Here is a 20,744-nt window from a genome sequence, read left to right as displayed (position 1 = left end):
CGTCTAATATCTCAGATCAATTAGAATCAACATTTTTCAACATGCTCATTGTAATTGTCAACTTTCTCTTTCACCCAGATCCGTGTCTTACCAGGTGTTACAATCCATGGCAACCTCGTCTTTGGGGAGGTACTCCAGTGTCCCGTTGCCTGATGGGATACCACAGCGACACTGTGTGATTGGCACACAGCGACCGTCCTGCAGCAGTTGTCCCTTCGGACACCGACAACCTGAGGAAGAAGAAGGAAAAGTATTTTTAATATTTTGGAGACTGATGTAGGAGTGAAAGTTTTGTGTTTTTTTAAGAATCTGCTGTTCATGTAAGACGTCAATGATTACCTGCATGACAGGCTCCTTGGAGACACTGGACATGCTCCCATAAGTCAGTGCAACTGCGAGGGCACTGATTGGCACAGTTTTCTTGGTAGGTCCGTCCCCTGTCCTCACAACGCTCCCCTGGGAAACAAGGAAAATCCTTCTTTCACACTCCTCATAAACAATGAGATGAGCAAACCTGTGCAAAATATGTTTTACATTTGATTGATACTTAGGAGATTGGATGAAAATTTTAATAACAGCATAGGTCTGCGAAACTAATCATTTGAACACAAATTGCTGATTGTCTTACTTTTGACTCTTTTGTGACATAAGTTTTGTGAATTTTTTAATTTTAACGAGACAAAAACACAACAATCTCCAACGAGGATTAAACAGAAATACAAGCAACAGATGGATCTCTTTTACCAAAAGAAAAAAAAAACCAGACAATTTTTGTTCTCTGACTGAAGTAATGATATCAACATGAAAAATTGGCTGGTAGACTTCAGCTAGTATATTCATTTAAATAGTGTCTATTTAATGGTGTTTCCATTCCACCATCCTCAAATCCATTTATATATTTACAGATGCAAATAATAGCATGTTGAAACATTCAGTCCCTTTGACTCTTTTTAATTAAGCATACACATATGGAGGTCTACATGAGTTTGAAAAAAAATAAAGCATAGTCGTACCCAGGCAGAGTCCTGTGTTGCAGCTCTGGCTTTGGGTCTGTTGGCTCCTGCAGCGGGGCCCCAGAGGAGAGGCCAGGGGCCGCCTGTAGCGCTGTCTGACTCCACCACTGCACGGGTCTGCACAGGCCGTCCAGGAGCTCCACGCACTCCACTGACACAGATCTGGAAGAGCAGAGTGATTATCATAACCACCCTCTACTGTCGTCGTAATTATAATGATTGTAATTATCATGATGACTGCTGTAATCGGTACGATACCCGTCGTCATCAACAATAAATGAGTGTTGTTTGTGCACAGGAACACTCGAGCTGATTAGATTTCTGATTAATACCATGCAGACTGGAGCTTAAACCATTTGTTCAGCATAAATGAAACCGTTGTTCTTCCTCGCTGAGCAGTTTTTAAATATCTGGATCCACCGTGATGAAGCACGAGACTTCAAGTGTTTGACATGCAAATCAAACTTAAGGTCCACTGGGCATGAGAGTCATTCTGAGCCATTCCCATTCATATTGAGCAGGGAGAGGCAGAGAAGAATGGAGGGCTGATAGGAGCGGGCTCAGGATGAATCACCCTTTGCACACTTGACACTAAAACCAATCAACTTCATGCGTCCCCACTGATACGCGGACATTTAACTTTTCCCTTCTTCAGATCCCTTTTTTCCATTATCACTCCTTTGGGGAATAAGGACAATAGGGCTGCAGGGAATGCACAATAACATTTTTCACAGTGGATGCTGATTGCAAGTGCTTAAACTATCAACTGATGGCTACTATTAATCTCAGTGCCTGCAGTGAACTGACACACAATAAATATCCACACAAAAACCAAGTCCGGTAGTAGACTTTTTTAGATTTCAATTAGAGATAGGCCCGACACATTCAACAGTCATTCTATTTCTGCTCAAAATGCATCCCACACTATTTACTGTATATCTTGAGTTAAAGAGATCCAATTGTGCTGCCACTGGATAGACTGAAAAACTTGGTATGAGTTTCTGGCCCAGACATACAGAGCTGAGTCTTTTTCAGCCAACATTTTTCAAATCTGTTTGCTCAGAGTACAGATAAACAGCTTCAATAATGATGACACAGATCAAGTCTATGGACCCAAACAGTTTGGAACAAATGCATTTTCCACAATTCACTGGAATTAAATACATTTCTAACCTCACACAAATGATGTGTGTTTGTTTGCATACGGAGCGAGGACGTGAGAAGCACAAGTGGTCACTCAGGTGTGAACTGACGCACTTAGAGCCGTCCGCTTGTAATCAGATCACACATGTTAATGCCAAGTTTGAACAGTGCCACAGAAGCAGCATTACATTTTTAAACACCATGACCTTGCTGCACCTTTATTTTTTTTTAATAAGAGTCATGTTCGCTCTTGATCTTCATCAGGAGATATTTACTCATGCATCTATTGTTAACTCTGCTTTTCCAAATTTTCCTGATATCAATCTTGCATTTTATGTCATTCGTTGGTTCATCTCATCTTCAGCTCATCATCCTTTTATGTCTTACATGAAACACTTTTGAATTGGGTTGTCTTACATTTTCTACCCACATTTCAAAATGAAATTACCTCCCCTTCCTCTCCAGAGAGCACAGTCACTGTGACAGTCACTCTGACCCGATCTATAATTCATTTCTTTCTACGATACCATGCTTGTCTAGCTCTGACTAGTTCTCCTGCGTTGACTGCATGAAATCATTTGTTGGGAGCAAAGTGTCATATTGTAGCAACATGTGGAGGGGAAGTCGCACGGAGCCAAACTGCCAAATTCATTACTTTCCCTCGCAGTGGAGTTAGAGAGGGAACTGGAGCTTGACAAAAGCAGACTGAGGAATTGACTGCACTTCTGCCCCCGAGATAAAAGTGAACCTCCCTTTGTCCTCTCGGATAAACACCATTACCTCTGCAGATGTCAACATCTGGACAAAGCCTCTCCTCGACAAGCGGTCCTGAACATTGGCTCTCCTCCTCCTCCTCTTTGGAGACTGGGAGACCAGAATCGAGGTCCAAACACGCCCGGAAACGCCTCTGGATGGACACGATTCTATTGCCACTGGTAACCCCAGCCTGGAAAGAGCTGTTCTGCAGGGAGGGTGAGGGCAGACAGGGAGAACAGGGAGTCCACTCTGACCACTCGCTGATGATGACTGAAGGAAGGAAAGAGGCAGAGTGACAGGATGAATGAGCTATTGGAGATGAGGCTCTTTTCATCATTATTCTGCGTTCTTACCTTCACACTCCCTCATGTCACACTGCAAAGTCCCATCGTGGCAAAGGCTGGATGAGTGGGGAGACAGATGTTAACAACACAACCAAACTCACAGAGCCCGGATAATGTAAAAGAAATACACGGAGGCGGTGAAATTGAGAGTAAACAGTGGACTGTGAAATAATCCTTTTCTATCCGTGCAATTTCAGAATCATATGGATGCAATACTGTATATACTTTGTTCACATTGTACATGTTTATATTTGATATTATATTTTATACTACTTGTGTTTATATTATATATTTGTTTTTTTCTACTCATTTATAACCTTTACTGAGAGTTTGTTCCACTATTTCCTCTGTGCTGCTCTAACAGGTTAAATTTGGGGGACTAATAATCTCATCCTATTTTATCCTATCTTTTTCTTTCTTTACTTGTCTTATCCTATATTTACTTGTCTTTATCTCATATTATCTTTACTTGTCTCATCTTATGTTATCTTCAAAACAGAAACAGCAGAGAATGGTTAAGATGCAGCACACATGCACAGACAGCAGGGTAACCATGTCCATATATTGCATTAATCCAGTAACTGTGCAGTGCTTGGCAGAGTACATCAAAATGTCTGTTATAGAAGCTGAAAATCAAACTGCCACTGGCGTGGGAGGACAGGTGCGGACAAAATTAGCCCCTTTCATTTATTTTTAACAGCCAGGGTCTAACCAGGTACTGCAGCCGATGGTGACAGTGGCGCCCTCGGGGACAGTAACAGGTGTGGGTGGCTGTCCTGAAGCTCGGTGCTGCAGATGGACGCAGCCACATTCTTCTGGAGGGACACAGGTTCCGTTCTGCTGCAGCAGGCCCTGAATGCACATAAGAACAGAATCGCTGATAGTTCTTTGTTTTGGTTCATTTGGTTTCATATTAAAATCAGTTTGTATTTAAAGAAAACTCTTAATGATCGTACAGTATATACACCAAATATGTTGCTGCCTGTAAACACAAAACAAAAGTCCAGTTGCAAAACATATACTAACATACATTTAAATACACTGAATATTCAAATGTTCAGTCATATATAATTTAACAGTAATCCACAGTTGAGCTATGGTTACTGGTGTGTTCTGCACCTCTGGAGATCTGTGCTCTGTTCCATATTTCATTATGTCCTCCCCCCCTCCCTTGCCTGGACATATCATCAGTCCATCAGAGGATTTTGTAATGAATCAAAGCTGAGCTGCTGAACTTGGCCAAACAACACTGTAAAATTGTCATCACAACTCTTGCCAAAGTGACGGGGTTACAGCAATATGTAGCACACAATATTACACTTTCTAAATTCATACCAGTAGATTATTTTACCCCTCTGGTCTCGACAGACTGATATAGATAGAAACGGCTTTGATGTGACGACACACACACACACACACACACACACACACACACACACACACACACACACACACACACAGTAGCTTATCTGACTACCTGTCAAACCAAGAGCCCTTTTTTGATGTGGCTCAAAGTAGCGTACAGGTATTTACACCTAGAGATCGCAATGGTTCAGACTGAGGGGTCAAAAATAACATAATCTATAAATGAGAGTTTGTAATAACTGCTAGGAGAGACGTTAAGTGAGAGAATATGTTTTAATTGCTCTCATCTACTCACATATAGAAATCATATCTAAATATTGTTGTGTGTGTGTGGAACATTAAACAAAACATAAAAATTAAAGACATCACGTCTTAAAAAATACAATATATATTAATATATTTGATTAAACCTTTTTATAACTGTCTAATTCACATTTACCTTAAATGACCAGCAATTGAGAACGTGCTATTACAGAATCACTCTTAGTCAACGGCCACACAGTGAATGAACACAGTGTATCCCGAATATTTTATGAAGTAAAAAAAGAGCTACTGAGAAAATTCACCTGTGGGCAGTAGCAGCCGGGCGTACACTCTCTGACACCTAAACACAGATCTGCCCGGCCCTGCAGCACACACTGCTTCTCACAGGGGGCTCCACAGTCGGAGTATATGAACGGGGCCTCGCAGTCTACAAACAGGAGGGAAAAAGACACTTGTTTTGCATGAAAAGACAATTTCAGCAAAATAACACCCACAGCTTTTTTAATGCAGACAGCCATGAAAACACACATGCAAACACCTTTCCCTTGGACTCACCACCACACTGGCTGAGGCTACACGCTCTGCTCTGCATCTCAACAGGAGTGCACGGTTGTCCCCTGGTGGCCGGGGAGAGAGCTACACGGTAACGCTGCTGCCTCTGCGAGGCGCACGAGCACTGAGACCAAACGCTCCACTCCGACATGGGACAGCCTTGCAGAAACAGCACAAATCAACCAATGTGGTGCCACACACGGGTTTTAATTTTTCACTCATTACATCGTGTGCATACATTACTTTGTGATGCTCGTTTGTGTACGTCTGTCTGCGTGTACCTGCACAGGGCTGTTTGTAACACAGCTGGGTCTCCTCTCTGTTCCTCTCCGCCTCAATCTCAGTAGGACATGCTGCATCACCTCCCTCCTCACACACACACACCCTGCGCCGCGACACAGACCCTGCGCCACAGCTCCGGGAACACGGTGACCATGGCGACCAGGGGCAAAGGTCATCTGGAGACAGAAAGTTACGATCGGAGTAAATATGAACTGTGTTTTCCAGCGTAAACAGTCTTTTCCAACCCGGTGCATACAATACGGACAAAACTAGGATATCGATATATATGGGCTTGTATTTGAAAATAGAGAAGTATGCACTGCATAACTGTGGCATTTATGAGAGTATACAAACCCAGACAGGGAAGACTATGACAGTCCTGGGTCTCTCTCTCTGGCCCACTGCAGTCAGACCCATTGTTTCGTGGTGGGGGGTTGATGCAGGCACGGCTTCGGACATGTGCCCCCTGTCCGCATGTCACTGAGCAGTCCGACCACACTGACCAGGGGGTCCACCCACCATCCACTGACGACAACACACACAACTTTGTCATTTGCAATGTATTACCACTACTACTACATCTCTAATTTTCTACCAGGAGATTTGGCTGCCTGCTAAGACAGACAAATGTTTCGAGATGTTTGCTATATAGTGCATTTACTCTTTGTCTTTAATAGGAATGCAGTGACCCACCTCTGCAGTCGATGTCCTGGCAGTAATCTCCCTCAGGGGTGCATGTGCTAGAGAGGCAAAATAGATGAGAAGGAGCTTGGAACACAGACAGGAATGTAATTTCCTTCTCAGTTCAAACCCTTTACCAGCCATATATTCCTTTCCACTGTGTTTGTACTCATCAGTCTCACCATTGTTTACACTCTCCCTGCAGCCAGGTGTGCCCCACGCTGAGCTCCTGGTCGTCGTGCACACAGAGGGGTGGACAGGAGCCTGGGCTGCAGGATTTATGCTGGACTTCTTCAAACTGGCAGTCTGCTCCTTCAGTCTCCGGGACCAGAGACCTGACACAACAAAAACTTACTTTAGCTTGTTAGCTTTGCTTGAATGCTCCCTTTCCTCCAGGTTTGTATTGTTCATAGTTTAGTAAAGTTGGTATCAGAAGTTGATGTGCAGCTGCTTTTCTTGTGTGCATACATAATATTAAAAACAGGCATGAGGAATAATTGTTATTATTATTATAATATTTTGTCAAATCTCTGCATATAAATCGCAAATTGAGTGGAAATTATATAAAAACCTTTAAACAGGTCATTTGTACCTGTATCTGGTTCTCTGGCCCTGCCCGCAGGTAACGCTGCATGACGCCCAACTGGACCAGGAGCTCCACACGCACGTCGCCTGGCAGCTGTTGTTGGAGCAGAGGAGCTGTCCATCGGAGCAGCTGCAGTTGTTACAGTCCACCTGATGCCAACTCCCGGCCGCCCAAATCTGTCCGAGCGAGTCCACACAGTCACACTGCCAGAGCTGCACGCACATCCCGTCCTGCTGCAACTGGCCTGCACACACACACACACACACACACACACACATAAGTTAGTCATTTACACAATGTACCGTATTAATGAACTGAAACTAGAGTGCAGCTGCTGGTTTAAAGTATCTCGCTATTCACTAACTCCGCCTGTCTGCAGTTTAGTGCTGTGCAGATGGTTTGCAATGGATTTTTTGGGCTAAAAACATCTGCCCTGTTGTTTCTGAAAATGTGAATGATTACAGTAATGTGACTTACACTATACTAATAAAGATGTGGGCTAAAAGAAAAAAGAATCCTGAGCAGAAGGATGCTAAAAAAAGCTTGCAGATATTGGGCGATAATTCTCTCTGACGACGACACTATGAGCGACACCATGAAGCAGATTGAAATATTTATTAGTGCTATTAATCTCCACTGTATCAGAGCATGGGCGCTCCTCCCAGAGACAGATATCTGAATACAGTGTGTGTCGATAATATATATTAAGCACACAACACCTCAAAGTGTATTCAAAGCAGCTCATAACCAGTCTTGGGATCGAACTCACCTGTTTAGCCACGAGCTCAAACACACATACAGATGAATGGTGCTTATCTGTTCAGCAGCAGCAGGCCCAGGACCTTGAGGGAAGAGTCTCTCAGACAAACACACACAGTGGCTTATCTGTTAATTAAAATAGAGAGCAGTCTTCGTACCTTCAGGGCAGCGACAGCCGGGCTGACACTCGGTGTTGCCCTGGCACTCGATGCCCTGCTGGAGGTCGGAGCAGCGCTGTGGACACTGGTTGGCACACAACACAAACTCCTGGCCTGGCGGGCAACCTCTCTCATCTAGACAAGGAAGTACACAAGCAGAAGGTCATGATTTTATTTTTTTTACTTTTTTTACCCCATGATGCTACAGGCCTTTTCTTCACCTAACACACCTCAACAAGAATGCTGATAACAGGCTGTGCTGACTTTTCAAACACAAAGGTGGACCTGAGAAAACAGCCACATGCTGAATGAACTAGCAGCCACCAATGCACAGGATGAAATTCTAACTCAACAAAAATTTTCTGTTCCTCACCACAGGGTTTGGTGTTGCAGGGTTTGACCTGGTTCTTCTCTCCTACACACTTTTTGCCCCCGTTCTTGGGTGGAGGGCTGGAGCAGGAGCGAGTGCGTATGGAGCGTCCACCACCGCAGCGCTTATCACAGCGGGACCAGGGACTCCAGCGTGACCAGCCTCCGTCCACTGCAATGTCCAGACACAGAAGCAACCATGACGACGAACACACACCACTGAATCCCAACCTCGGTGAGGAGACTTGGTGTCTGTCTTTTAGTTAGCAGGATTATTAACAGATTACCACAAGACTTGGTGGAAGGAGGCGAAGCGGATCAAGGAAGAACCCATTACATTTTTGGTGAGGACGAAGATCAGGGGCCACTTTCACCTTCTATAAAATTGTCAGGCGTTTGACATTTTCTTTGATTTCTCAAAGAACAACTCTTGGTTCTTGATGAAAAAATTCCAGCATGTTTAGGGAACTGATATTTAAGAAAATGTAATATGGTGCCAATTCTTGTAGCCCATTTGAAGGATTTATATATGCCTCAAATTATATCTAAAGAAATTTGATGTCAGAATAAAATTAACTGAATATTTTGTCTTCGTTCAAGCATCTGACGACCCCTAAGATATATGTACCTCCAGGATAGAAACCAATTACCTTTGTATTTGTTCGATATGTTTTTTGCATTTTTTATACCCTGTAAAAATGTATAGTATTGAAATGGAATTGCATGGTTTAATGTTTCATACTTCTAAATTGTGTTTCTCTAGTTTCCTGATAGCCATTAATGCAGATATTTTGAAATGTCAAAGCAGCAATAGAAGGAACATCCTATCTCAAGTTTAAAGTTTGATTCTCACACCATGCTGAAATAAAAGGAAAGAAAAACACTGCATGGGTTAAAGTGATGATCCCAACTGGACTCTACATGCAGCTGAGGTTGACTGACCTCTGCAGGGCCTGATGTTACAGAAGCGCTGCTCCCGGTTCCCTCCGAGAATGTCTTCGCACCACGAGCCGTTGGGCCCGGGGCTGAGGAAGGTTCGGATCCTCCCCTGCTGACCCACTCCGCACGATCGCGAACAGAGGCTCCACTCCCCCCACTCCGTCCAGGAGCAGTTCCTCCTCGCACAGTCAGGTCCGATACATACCTCACCCCCATCTGGGAAGACATTGAAGAAGACTTGATGGTGTAATCGCTGGCATGTCATTTCAAATTCCAGTTAATGTTAACTGTAGGTGCACTTTGCATATTGTATTTCTAAACCTAATGTCCCTTGTTTTTAGATATGTCTTCTTTTTGCTATCTTGCCACACACACACATCATGTTTTTACAGGATACTATTTCTCTTTTGTTCTTCTCATCCCTCTAATTGAGAGTAAACTCTTCTGGTTAGATTTAAATAAATTAGCTCTTATACACAAACTAAACACAGTTGCTACAAATACCATTTGTCCGTATTAATCTCTGACGTCCGATCAGAAAATAACAAATCCACGACCAAACCTCTGCTGTTGCCGGTGAGATAAGCATTGGTGGGAATTATAAACCGAGCCACTCACAAACAACAGTCCCGCACAGCAAATCCACAGATGAAATAAAAACCAGTCTGTGAAGAAATGTTATAGCGAGTGAATGCAGATCATTACTTACAAAACAAGCCTTCTCTCTCACACAAACACTCTACAAAAATGAATAATTCATCCTCTGTTGTCTGATGTATTCAGCTGAATGGAAAAGTTTGGCAGTATTTCTTTTCTTTTGAGCTAAATGTGCACCCTGACACTTTCATTAACAATCCGGAGATGCCTGATTCAGTACAGCGTTTCGACGTTTAGCTGCTGGAATAGTTTGCAGATAAACAATAGTTCCATTTTGTCCAATCTCCCATTTACGGTACTTCATCTGAATCTGTGATCTGGTATTTGTGATAACTCTTTTGTACTCAATTTAGCGAGTATATGCAGGTTATTTAAACAAGTTTTATTCCCCTTGTCTTGCAAAAATTGTATGTCAGCAATTTCCATTACTTCCATTACTGCCGGTCCAGGCCGGAGCCGATTACATCCACTGTCTGCCACAGAGTCCTTTGACACAGGAGTGAATACTGATTTAATAAATTCCAAATGCAGACTTCATCTTTTTTGACTTATGTATATTCCTTCCAGGCTCCAACTAACTCTTGTATACTCACAATTTTATTTGCTGTTATTGGAAATATATTTCAAAAAGACCCCAAGTCAGCCTGATTTGAAGAAAACACACTGTTAAAGCATTGACAAGAAAAGAAATCTACAAGGATTAGTTCACACTGTTGACAAGTAGGAGAAGAGATTTGGTATCAGTCACAGAGACTGACAGGAGTGAAGTGATATACCTGCACACTGGGGCAGGTTACACGCTTTCTCTTGGTGAGAGCTTCCAGAGCAGGGAGGTTTGACACATTGACGATGACGGGACTTTATGGCCGGGCTGACAGCATCAGTGCAGGTCTTAGTGCAGGGACTCCACAGTGACCAGGGAGAGAAGCCAGCGTCCTCATCTACAGAAGGTGGACGAGGACAGAACATGAAAAGTGGGAAGGACATTCAAACAACAAAAAAAAGAGAGAGCTCCAGAGTTTAAAGAATAAATAAAAAATGTTCACGCTATTTTAAAACCTAGAAATAGTTAAATTAAATAAACTGCAGTGGTCCCTAAATTATTTCCAGAGGTGTACATTGTATATGGAGCTGTGCATTGTATATGGAGTAAATTCACATAGCACAACACTGATTGCCATTCAGACAAGGAAACTGATCAGCCCAATGGGGGAGAAGAGAAATATTTATTTTTTAAATGACAGAGAAGATGGTAATACATGGTATTAAGTTTTGTATAAAAGGATGATTTACCTGGTAAAACTGGTTCTTCTGTAGGACCAATAATTACTGCAAAAAAAGGGGAAAAATAATTAGCAGTTAGTCTTGGTTGTGACCTCTTACAATGGCTGACAATGAAAATATGAAAGTGGAATTAAAGAAGACAAACTCAGTGTATTCATTCTCTAACAATCACAGCCCCAATCTTCTACAACCACTGTCATTGCAGCAGTTTGATCTATTACAGACCCTATGAGCTCTGCTTATTCTACCCTCTGTACCTGGGCAGTCAGGGGCCTGGCAGTAGGTGGTTTCCTGGCGTGGACCCTGGCACTCTCTCCCTCCGTGGGCTGGTGCGGGCTGAGTGCAGCCCTTGGAGCGCGTTTTCAGTCCCAGACCTCCACAGGACAGAGAGCAAGGGCTCCAGGGGCCCCAGGGTGACAAGCCACCGTCGACCGGGCAATGCTCCAAGGAACAGTTCCACCTGCCGTGTTCACAGCCGCTGCAGGGGACAGGAGGGGAGAAGAATTGAGTTGTGTTGTGGTTTGAAGGGTTTGTTGCAACTTCATGCAAAAGAAAGGTGTAACCTTTATAATAGTGATCTTAATTGCAATGATTTATAGAATTACAGATACCAGTGTTGCATGCACGTAAGTTCTGTCTTACACAAGAACTTATCTTTCTCTCTGTAGTCTGTGTACCTGTCACTTAGAAGTCTATTGCGTGTGTGAGTGCACATTTGCCCTCGCTACCACTAGACACTAAAGTACTTCTGTGGGAAATGCTGGATACCCTCCAGTGCTAGAGGGTGTACTGGGAAATATAAGACTGTGGGAAATGTATGTATGGCTGCAAATAACCCCACGATCATCAGCCCACCATGTGCTGCAGTCGTGGACCAGGGTGTCTCCAGACTGAAGCTCCATTCCCTCCGAGATGTTGTAGAGAAGCAGGGATGAGACCGGTGTGATGGAGACACTCTGTAGGGACGCCAGAAACTCTCTGTCCACCAGACAAGGACACTCCTGAAACATTCATGTGTGTTAATCTTAATAACATTATCCAGATTCAACTACCATCAATTTATTCAGAGTGCAAAAATCCTTAGATGATGAAACCACCTGCAGACAGACTCCATGGTGCTGGTACGTGAGCAGAGGGCAGTGACATCCTTCCTCGCAGCCGTCTGAGTAGCAGCCCTCTCTGCCGCTGATCTGAGCGCAGCTGAACGGACAACCTTCACCTCGTTCACACTCCCTGTACAGCCGGCCTGGAGGGCAGCCCACCTCTGCACAACATCACAAACACACACTGATTACCTGTTTGCAAACAGCAGTTGGAGCCATGCTGGTCACTCCCAAGTTACAGTTTCTTACAGATCGAGAAGATTGAGCTGTTGCATTTACAGCCCCCACATTTTGGAACTCTAAACTAAGACACACTTACTCTCTAATGTCTTTTTAATCTTGTCTTTAACCCTTTCTCTTTTTAAAGCTTTTGGTTTAACTTGCACTTATTTTTACTGTTATTATTTGTTTTACTTTTGTTTTAATAATTTAACTACTTCATCTCTCATGTGCAAATAGTCAACTGCCTTGTTTGGTATTTAATATTTTGGTTGGACTTCTTCTTATTACGCATTTGTAACATGCAAAGAAAAGTGCTACATAAATAGAGATTATATTCTGTCTGTTGGCCCTGGCGACCTGTCCAGGGTGTGCCTCGCTTCTCGCCCTATATCAGCTGGAACCGGCTCCAACTCTGCGTCCCTCAAAGGATAAGCAGTACAGATAATGAATGGATTATATCAAACAGGAAACAAAGACTCACCGAGGCAGACCTGCGTGTTGCACGTCTTGCTTTGGCGACTGAGGCCGCTGCAGGGAGGCGAGCTGCAGAGACGAGAGCGGGTCTGCTGCCCTCCACCACAGCTGACCGAGCACGCAGACCACTTGGACCAGGGCAGCCACGGGCCCACGGAATCTGGAGGCAAAAACCACGGACATGTGAAAAAAGAAACTGCATTCAGAAAGAATGTGAAATGGCAGTTATTACATCATTAATGTGTATATATATATATGGTGAAAGCACTTGTTGCTTAAAGGGTAAAGTAAGATATCAACTCATCAGGTTTCAAGTTGAATATGTTCAGACAGCACTACCTGTGCACAGGTGTATGTTGCAGTCTTTCTGCTGCTCAGCGGCTCCCAGGCAGCCTCTCCCACCACTCTGAGGAGCTGGATTATCACACAGGCGTCCCCTGACCTTAACTCCTCCTCCGCAAGGGAGCGAACACTCAGTCCAGGCTCCCCATTGGCTCCAGCTGCCGTCAACGTTGCAACCCGGGACCGACTGACACCGCAGAACTCCAGCCTCGCATGAACTGAGACAAAATAATAATGACGGCAAAATGCATAAATGAAGGTAAATAAAGAAAATAAATCCAACTAAATAGCATTTAAACTTTATCACCAGAATTCAAATGGTTTCTTTTACCAGTTTTTGCAGTCGCTGATGATGCTGTCTCCTGGATTCGCAAACTGCCAGTCAGATCCTCCAGGCCATACCCATGATGCATTGCTGGAATCTAGGCCTCCTGATCATAGAACAAACCAGAGACAAAACAGTTATTCAGACTAATCACTGCTTAGTCTAACAACCTGTCAATACAACATCACCACTTCCAGTAGGATTTTTCAAGTACACAGAATGTAGATCTCACCTGCAGCAGAGCTGTTATGATATTTGCAGCGGCACTCGTCTCTCCCCACGCACACTCCGTCCTGCAGAACCATGTCACCTGGACAACCACAAGTCCGGCTGCACCCAGGGGAGTCCAAGCACACGGTGTCACCGTGGAGATCGGAACAGGAGCGAGGGCAGGGCTTCCCACAAGGCCATTCTTCCTGGCCTCCACCACAGTCTTCAGAGGACAGGAGAAATTACAGAAAATGCATGAAGGGTAACGTGATGAAAGAAAGGGTTAGAGAAGCTACCAGGAAGCTTCTATACTGTTAATATGGTTACTAATGAGTTCATATTTAATTTGATGGTGAATAATGTCCATATTCAAACACATATTTAAAAATTAAATTATGTTAACCTGATTAGGGTCATACTTGGCATTAGCATTAATGGAATTAAGACGTGAAGTATCCCGACCTTAGTCGCTTCATATAAATACAGTATGTATAAATCTTAATCACATTATTATCACTTCCTAGAATCTTATATTAAACTATTTAAGGTTGGGATTTTAAAACTACCAATAGCATCATACAAAATAGCATGTGATAATGAGTCATAATAAGGATATGCTCTCAACATGTAAACTGGATTATAAATGGAATATTCTATTAGTTTGGGTGAATCCACAGACAACATATAAGAGTGCTCTGATGTTCATCTTGGGGTTTATCAGTGAACCCTGTTGTCATTCTGCTGGTTAGATGTAAACTGGAACAGATTGAATTCAACCAAAAAAGTTGATTAATCCTTTCAGACATCCACTTTATTTCAACCGGGCCTTTAACTCTCGTCTTTATTCCACTCCCTCCAGGACAAGACTCTAACGGAGCAGCACCTTGTTTCTAATCAGGCATCTCTTTGGTTTTTATTCGACCTTCTCCAGAGCAACCATTTCACTCTTCATTTCTTCATTTTAGTGTAATAACTAAATGAGTGCTTCTCTGGATACATCCACAATGAATACAGACTTCTTTAATGTACTCACCTGAGCAGATGGTAATGTTGTCATGGCAACCACGTTTCTGTCGGCTCTCTCCAAGACAGGGCAGACCACCAAACCTGGCGGGCGGGCTGTTGCATTCCCTGGTGCGGGCGGACGATCCGGCACACGCGTCACAGTCCGACCATTCCGACCAGTGACTCCATGAGCCGTGGACTAGAGAGAGTGAGTAAAAGAAACAGAGAAAGTGATGAGGATTGTGGGAGCAGGGAACTTAAAGGAAAAACAAGAAGTAGAAATCTACATGTATTCATACATATATATTTCTTATTCATATTAATAGGAAAGAGGTTTTAGACCTTTGGAGAAACAAACAAAAACCAGGATGAAAGACCAACAAATAGAGGATAAACTTTATGTAAAAGAATAAATCACTAAGCAATCTTGTCCCTACCCGGACAGAAGGTGATGACAGGGCAGGGCTGTCTCTGGATTTGAACTCTGACCCCGTTGTGTGTTTCCTGTTCTCCTGTGCAGGCCGCCCCACCACCCTTGGGCTCAGGACAGCTGCAGCTCCTGTAGCGAGACACAGACTCTGCCCCACAGGTCCTGGAGCAAGGAGTCCACTCTGACCACTCGCACCACTCACCTGGCACTGAAAATACAAATCTACATTTACACTCTGGACATACAATCGTCCCATGAAGACTTAACATTAATCACAAAAGGGAAACTTAAGACTGAGCGATTGCATTCAAACATTTCTTTTTAAAGTTTTGGAAGTTATTCAGCAATCATGCAGAGACGTACTGCAGGTCTATCTCACCTGGACAGGTGTCAGTCGTGCAGTTGAACCTCCCACCCTCACAGGTACTGAAACACAGGAAACACAACAGAAAGACATTCATGCAATTCTTCCTCAGTCTTTCCCTGAGAAATTCAAATGTAATGTACAATAGGTGATCTCTGTATGTGTGTTATTCTGACCAGTTGTTACATCCATCCTGGGCTGTAATGGTTTCTCCTGGTTCCAGCCACTGCCCGGTGCCGAGGTCCAGGCAGGGACAGTCTTCTCTCTCTACACAGACTGTCCCATTCGCAGACAGGACCTTTCCCTCTGTACAGTAGCAGCCTGGCTCACATGTCCACTCACAGTGCTGAGGGACAGGAGAAGCACTTAAACATGATCAGATTCTATTATCTCTATCTATAAAGCATGACTTCATCTTAAACAGGTGAAGACAGGGGGGATGTTTGGTGTCCTACTCACTGCCAGGTCGTCACAGGAGCGAGGGCAGGAGGGCCCACAGCTACTGAACACTGTGCCTGGAACCTGAGAACATGGAGCAACTGCAAACACACACAAACATTGTTATAACTGTAGAAATAAACACAAAATGAGTCACAGACAACACACAAAGACACATTTACAGTCTGTAATCATACCTGGACAATGGTCAGTGTTACAAGCTCTGACCGCCGTTCCCAGGCCCTCACAGTAATTCCCCTCGGCTTCTGGCCTGGGACTGTCACACTCTCTCCTCCGGCTCTGGATTCCCCCACCGCAGGACTTGGTACACTCCGTCCAGTTACTCCAATGACCCCACCCTCCGTCACCTGGAAAGAGCCAACTCATCTTTGTGAAAAAAATCCAAACAGCTTCACAGTAAATGAAGATTTAGATACTGGATGTACTGCATGTATCTGTGTGTTTGAACTCACAGGGCAATGTGAACAAAAATGTTCTTATACTGTAAAACAAGCTTTTATTCTTTTGTATATTTAGTTTTTTCTTCTTTTCTTGAACTAAAATATGTTTCACACCTCAAATGTAGACGAAAGTCTGATACACTTGACATGGGCTTTTATTTCTCTGGATTAACTATGAAAAATGGTGTGATTTATACCATCATCGATTTGTTATCAATACATGCTGAGTCTTACAGGATGTTGACATGCAAGTTTCCTGGAGACTGACTCATGCCAGAGTTTGAGACATTAGGATAAGATCTGCAAAAGTCCAATTAGATGTGGTCTGCCCACACTAGCCTGATAGTCTGGATGTGCAATGTGCAAACATTCAATTAAAAATGTAATGCAACTTCTTTAGATACCAAATAAAAAGGATCAATGTTAATTAGCGTGAAATAAACTCACGGTCACATGGGCTGTTGATGCAGACCTGGTCCTCTCTGTGTGGTCCCAGACATGGCAGGCCGCTGCCAGAGCGCTGGGGACTAGAACAGAACCTGTACCGAGACTGGATCCCCGCACCACACGACACTGAACACTGACCCCAGGGAGTCCACATGGACCACTGGCCGTCAACTGCAGAGAGAGCGAGAGAGAGACAGACAGAGAGGTATGTGTATTGATGAGGAGAAAAAGAAAGGAAGAAGAACACGAGGTCGAATGAGATGACAGGAGGAAAGAAATTAATGATACTCATTTGACTTTTTCATGCGTCATCACTACAGCTGTACTGTCAATTATAATTCATCACGCTTGAAATCTTAAATCTTAGAGATACTATATATTACTGAAGACAGAAATTAGATAAGAGATTATTCACATGAAAACAATGTAAAAAAAAAAAAGTAATGACACAATGAAATGAGAAGAAATAAAAGACAAAGCACAGAAAGATTCAAGAGTTTTTGCCAACCGTTGCATCTGTCCTGAGAGCAGTTCACCAGCCTCCCTGCTTCACATGTGCTGAAATATAACAGTTAAATTAGAAATGAATTTGATATAAGGATGAACACAACAGCAACACTTGAATTGATTGAATTTGTTATTTGTTATACCAGTTGTTGCAGTCAGTGGGGACAATGTCTCCTGGCTTGTACTGCTCCCCGTCCATGTCACAGCGACAGTCGGACTCTCGCACACACACACCGTCCTGGGAATATCAGGGATCGTGAACAATAACCGTGTGATTTCTGTGTCTGTGACTTTAAACTAAGTTTGTGTTACAGCAAGACCTCCCACCTGTTGGACAGTTGCCGGTGGACACTGGCAGCCTGGTGTGCAGTTCCTGCTGAGGTCCATCGCAAGGTCTGTACACGACACTGCCCCCCTCAAACACTGCTTCCACTCCTGGCCGGGAGGACACACTCGGCCGTCACCTGACACAGCAAACGAGTGCAAGAAGAGATCATCAAAAAAATATGTTTAAATTTAGAAAATGTGTAAAATAAATTTATAGATTTAACTGGAAATGAGCAATTCCTTTTGAATATATTTGTCTGAATTCAAAACATTATGTGTTGTATGATACATTAATCTGGCAATGAGTATCAAACCTTCTCTAAAAGGAAGTTAAAAACTGCTCTCTCTGTGCCTTTACTTAATCCTGCTCTTTAATTAGACATGACCTCTTTTACAATTTATGCTATTACACTATTCCTATACTTATATATACATATTAGTATTTCTACTAATCTACAACTTGCATTTCTTATGAAAATTGATCAAATAAAAGCACGGCCATTTGTTTCTCCTGCTGCAGTCAGTTTGAGCTCATAACATTATTTACTTTACTGGCTCCTTGTGTTTTCTTCTTCTACAAAACCACCACCTCATCCACCATATTTCATTCATATAAGAAGTAAAAGTACATCCTGCCGTGTTCTTGGAAACACAATAGTAAGCTATTGTTTGAGTGATAAGATGTTGCTGTACCACAGGGCTGCAGATTACAGGCGCTGAACTGCTGAGCGGTGCCGTGGATTCGAATCGGCCCGCGGGTTCGAGTCCTGTACCCTCCTCCACATGACACTGAGCACTTTGACCATGTGCTCCAGGGCTCCTTCACACCTGAGAAACAACACAACTGGATTCACTTTTGTTTTGTTTTAGATATTTTATAATGCATAAAGAATAAAATGAAAACAGCACACTTCTAAAAGTTCAGCTTTTTAGTAGCAAGAACTTTGCCCAGATTCTTGTCCTTTTCTGTTAAAGTTTGTTCATTTTAAATTCGAATTTCATATGAAGAAAACCACCAAGTAAGTTTACAAACCAAAGCAGGGTTCAATGCTGCAGGTGTCAATCCCGACTCTGTGTCCTTCGCAAGGACGACCCCCGAACACCGGAGGAGGGTTAGTCCCTGAACGATACCTCCTTCTCACGCCAACATCGCATGTTCGACTGCAGGTGCTCCACTGGGTCCAGCTGCTCCAGCCACAGTCCACTGAGAAACACACACACACATACACAGGTTTCAATCAGAAAGAGATTTGTAGACAGTGAGGAACATGGAGGGATAGAGAGTGAAAGGTAGAGATAAAAAATGTACATTCAAAATTGAATTTGACAGTGAGAGCACTAACCAGAGCAGGGAGCTGTCCCACACTCCATCTCTCCATTAATGCAGGTACTATTAGAGAGACGAGACAAAGTGACATTTGATTACTGCATGTTTTACAAGCTGCATTTAAGGATGATTTAGACTCAATTAAATCTATTCAACGAATAATCAGAGGCAACATTTTTGTCATCACAGCACCAGTTATTGCAGACATCGACGAGCAGGACGGTGCCGGCTGGATACGTCTCCCCTTGATGGTAGCACGGGCACTGTGCCAGGGGCACACAGCTGCCGTTCAGCAGGTAGAAGCCCGGGGCACAGTAGCAGCCGTCATAACAGGCAGTGGCACATTGCACCTCAGTGGAGGTCATGTCCAAACAAACCCGCGGACACGCACCACCGTGAGCGTCGCACTCAGCTGCCGTCATGAACACCATGCCCTCTGGACACACACCTGAGAGGAGAGGAATAAGAAAACAAAAAGCGGAAATTAAACTTGGAAATAACTGGAACATCTGAAATCAGTATATATATCGTTATAAAATCATTCACTCATATGAGGTACAGGATGCAGCACCTGAGCAGGGGTGGGAGTTGCAGTCTCTCGTCTGTATGTGTGGCCCCTGGCAGCTGCTGCCCCCATGCTGTGGTGAGGGTGAACTGCAGAGTCGCTCTCTTGTTTGAACACCAGAGTCACACTCTGATGTGCACTGAGACCACGGTGACCATGCTGACCAGCCGCCATTCACTGGAACCACAAAACTAAAATCAGATTCTATATTACAGGAGTTTTTTTTTTGTTTTTTTTATCCAAAAGGAAAAATGGGTAGAAAAGAAACTGAGGAATCATGTGTCACACCTGGACAGTGCACCGTGTTGCAAGGCTCTTGCTCCTCGCTGTCCCCATCACAGCCAGGGCGAGTGGAGTTGAATGTCGCGAGTGTGCGGTTGCAGCTGCGGAATCTGCGTCTGATTCCCACCTCATCTACCAGGTTGAAACACGTCTTACTACACTCTGACCAGCCGGTCCACTTACCCCAAACTCCATCTGGTAGCACTGCACAAGAGAAACGGCAAAGTCATTACACCACCACAACACGGCGAGCACGCATACAGACTCGCATTTAAGTTTTTGATAAAAATGTGTAGGGCTGCAATTAACAATCAACAGACAACATTGAAAATGTTCATATTTAAATTCTGCAGCACAGGGTGATGTCATTTATTATCTTGTTTTATGTGACCTACTTACTGAAACCTTAAAATATTCAACTGAATAATGTGAGACCAAGAAAAGCAACTGATTTTCATATGGCTGTTTTGCTAGAAAATTATTTAATTGAATAATTGATTAGCAAAATAGTTGCTGAATTTGTATTTATTTTTTAATCATTGTCCTATAAGTGCAGCACTACTTTACTGAAATTGTTGGAAATAGAATGGTTCGTCACAAAATCTCTAAAGTCAACTCCAATATCTGAATATAAGAAAAATATCATTAAAAATTAAGGATGAGTGGGTTTCATTTATTTTATGCATTCATTTTAATGCACAGTGTGTGTTTCATAACAAACTTAATGGTACAAATGAGAAAATCTTTCAAAACTTCTGTGTCG

At 43.3% G+C, this 20,744-nt stretch overlaps 1 protein-coding gene across 1 annotated transcript in view; it reads right to left on the bottom strand.

The window, feature by feature from the left end:
* The window catches only part of sspo (SCO-spondin), a 66,837-nt gene that overhangs the window by 19,557 nt on the left and 26,536 nt on the right, over positions 1–20,744 (bottom strand). The window contains exons 65-105 of the mRNA XM_069513107.1: positions 19,988–20,185; positions 19,706–19,876; positions 19,327–19,582; positions 19,151–19,197; positions 18,841–19,011; positions 18,501–18,635; positions 17,808–17,944; positions 17,624–17,718; positions 17,482–17,531; positions 16,974–17,144; positions 16,263–16,433; positions 16,087–16,166; positions 15,804–15,973; positions 15,643–15,689; positions 15,271–15,471; positions 14,862–15,032; positions 13,851–14,051; positions 13,625–13,724; positions 13,291–13,511; positions 12,959–13,111; positions 12,250–12,416; positions 12,008–12,153; positions 11,410–11,630; positions 11,162–11,197; positions 10,645–10,809; positions 9,215–9,427; positions 8,277–8,444; positions 7,904–8,038; positions 6,993–7,230; positions 6,583–6,735; positions 6,413–6,459; positions 6,074–6,244; positions 5,719–5,895; positions 5,441–5,596; positions 5,188–5,312; positions 3,969–4,108; positions 3,266–3,312; positions 2,937–3,182; positions 1,014–1,175; positions 340–456; positions 92–230 (exon numbers count right to left, since the gene is read on the bottom strand). Of these exons, the coding sequence (XP_069369208.1) occupies positions 92–230; positions 340–456; positions 1,014–1,175; positions 2,937–3,182; positions 3,266–3,312; positions 3,969–4,108; positions 5,188–5,312; positions 5,441–5,596; positions 5,719–5,895; positions 6,074–6,244; positions 6,413–6,459; positions 6,583–6,735; positions 6,993–7,230; positions 7,904–8,038; positions 8,277–8,444; positions 9,215–9,427; positions 10,645–10,809; positions 11,162–11,197; positions 11,410–11,630; positions 12,008–12,153; positions 12,250–12,416; positions 12,959–13,111; positions 13,291–13,511; positions 13,625–13,724; positions 13,851–14,051; positions 14,862–15,032; positions 15,271–15,471; positions 15,643–15,689; positions 15,804–15,973; positions 16,087–16,166; positions 16,263–16,433; positions 16,974–17,144; positions 17,482–17,531; positions 17,624–17,718; positions 17,808–17,944; positions 18,501–18,635; positions 18,841–19,011; positions 19,151–19,197; positions 19,327–19,582; positions 19,706–19,876; positions 19,988–20,185 (6,115 nt within the window). The remainder of the gene's footprint in view (positions 1–91; positions 231–339; positions 457–1,013; positions 1,176–2,936; positions 3,183–3,265; positions 3,313–3,968; positions 4,109–5,187; positions 5,313–5,440; positions 5,597–5,718; positions 5,896–6,073; positions 6,245–6,412; positions 6,460–6,582; positions 6,736–6,992; positions 7,231–7,903; positions 8,039–8,276; positions 8,445–9,214; positions 9,428–10,644; positions 10,810–11,161; positions 11,198–11,409; positions 11,631–12,007; positions 12,154–12,249; positions 12,417–12,958; positions 13,112–13,290; positions 13,512–13,624; positions 13,725–13,850; positions 14,052–14,861; positions 15,033–15,270; positions 15,472–15,642; positions 15,690–15,803; positions 15,974–16,086; positions 16,167–16,262; positions 16,434–16,973; positions 17,145–17,481; positions 17,532–17,623; positions 17,719–17,807; positions 17,945–18,500; positions 18,636–18,840; positions 19,012–19,150; positions 19,198–19,326; positions 19,583–19,705; positions 19,877–19,987; positions 20,186–20,744) is intronic.

This window comes from Paralichthys olivaceus, chromosome 17, assembly GCF_024713975.1.
Source record: "Paralichthys olivaceus isolate ysfri-2021 chromosome 17, ASM2471397v2, whole genome shotgun sequence".
NCBI classification, from domain to species: domain Eukaryota; kingdom Metazoa; phylum Chordata; class Actinopteri; order Pleuronectiformes; family Paralichthyidae; genus Paralichthys; species Paralichthys olivaceus.
This window is presented reverse-complemented; position numbering and strand designations above follow the sequence as displayed.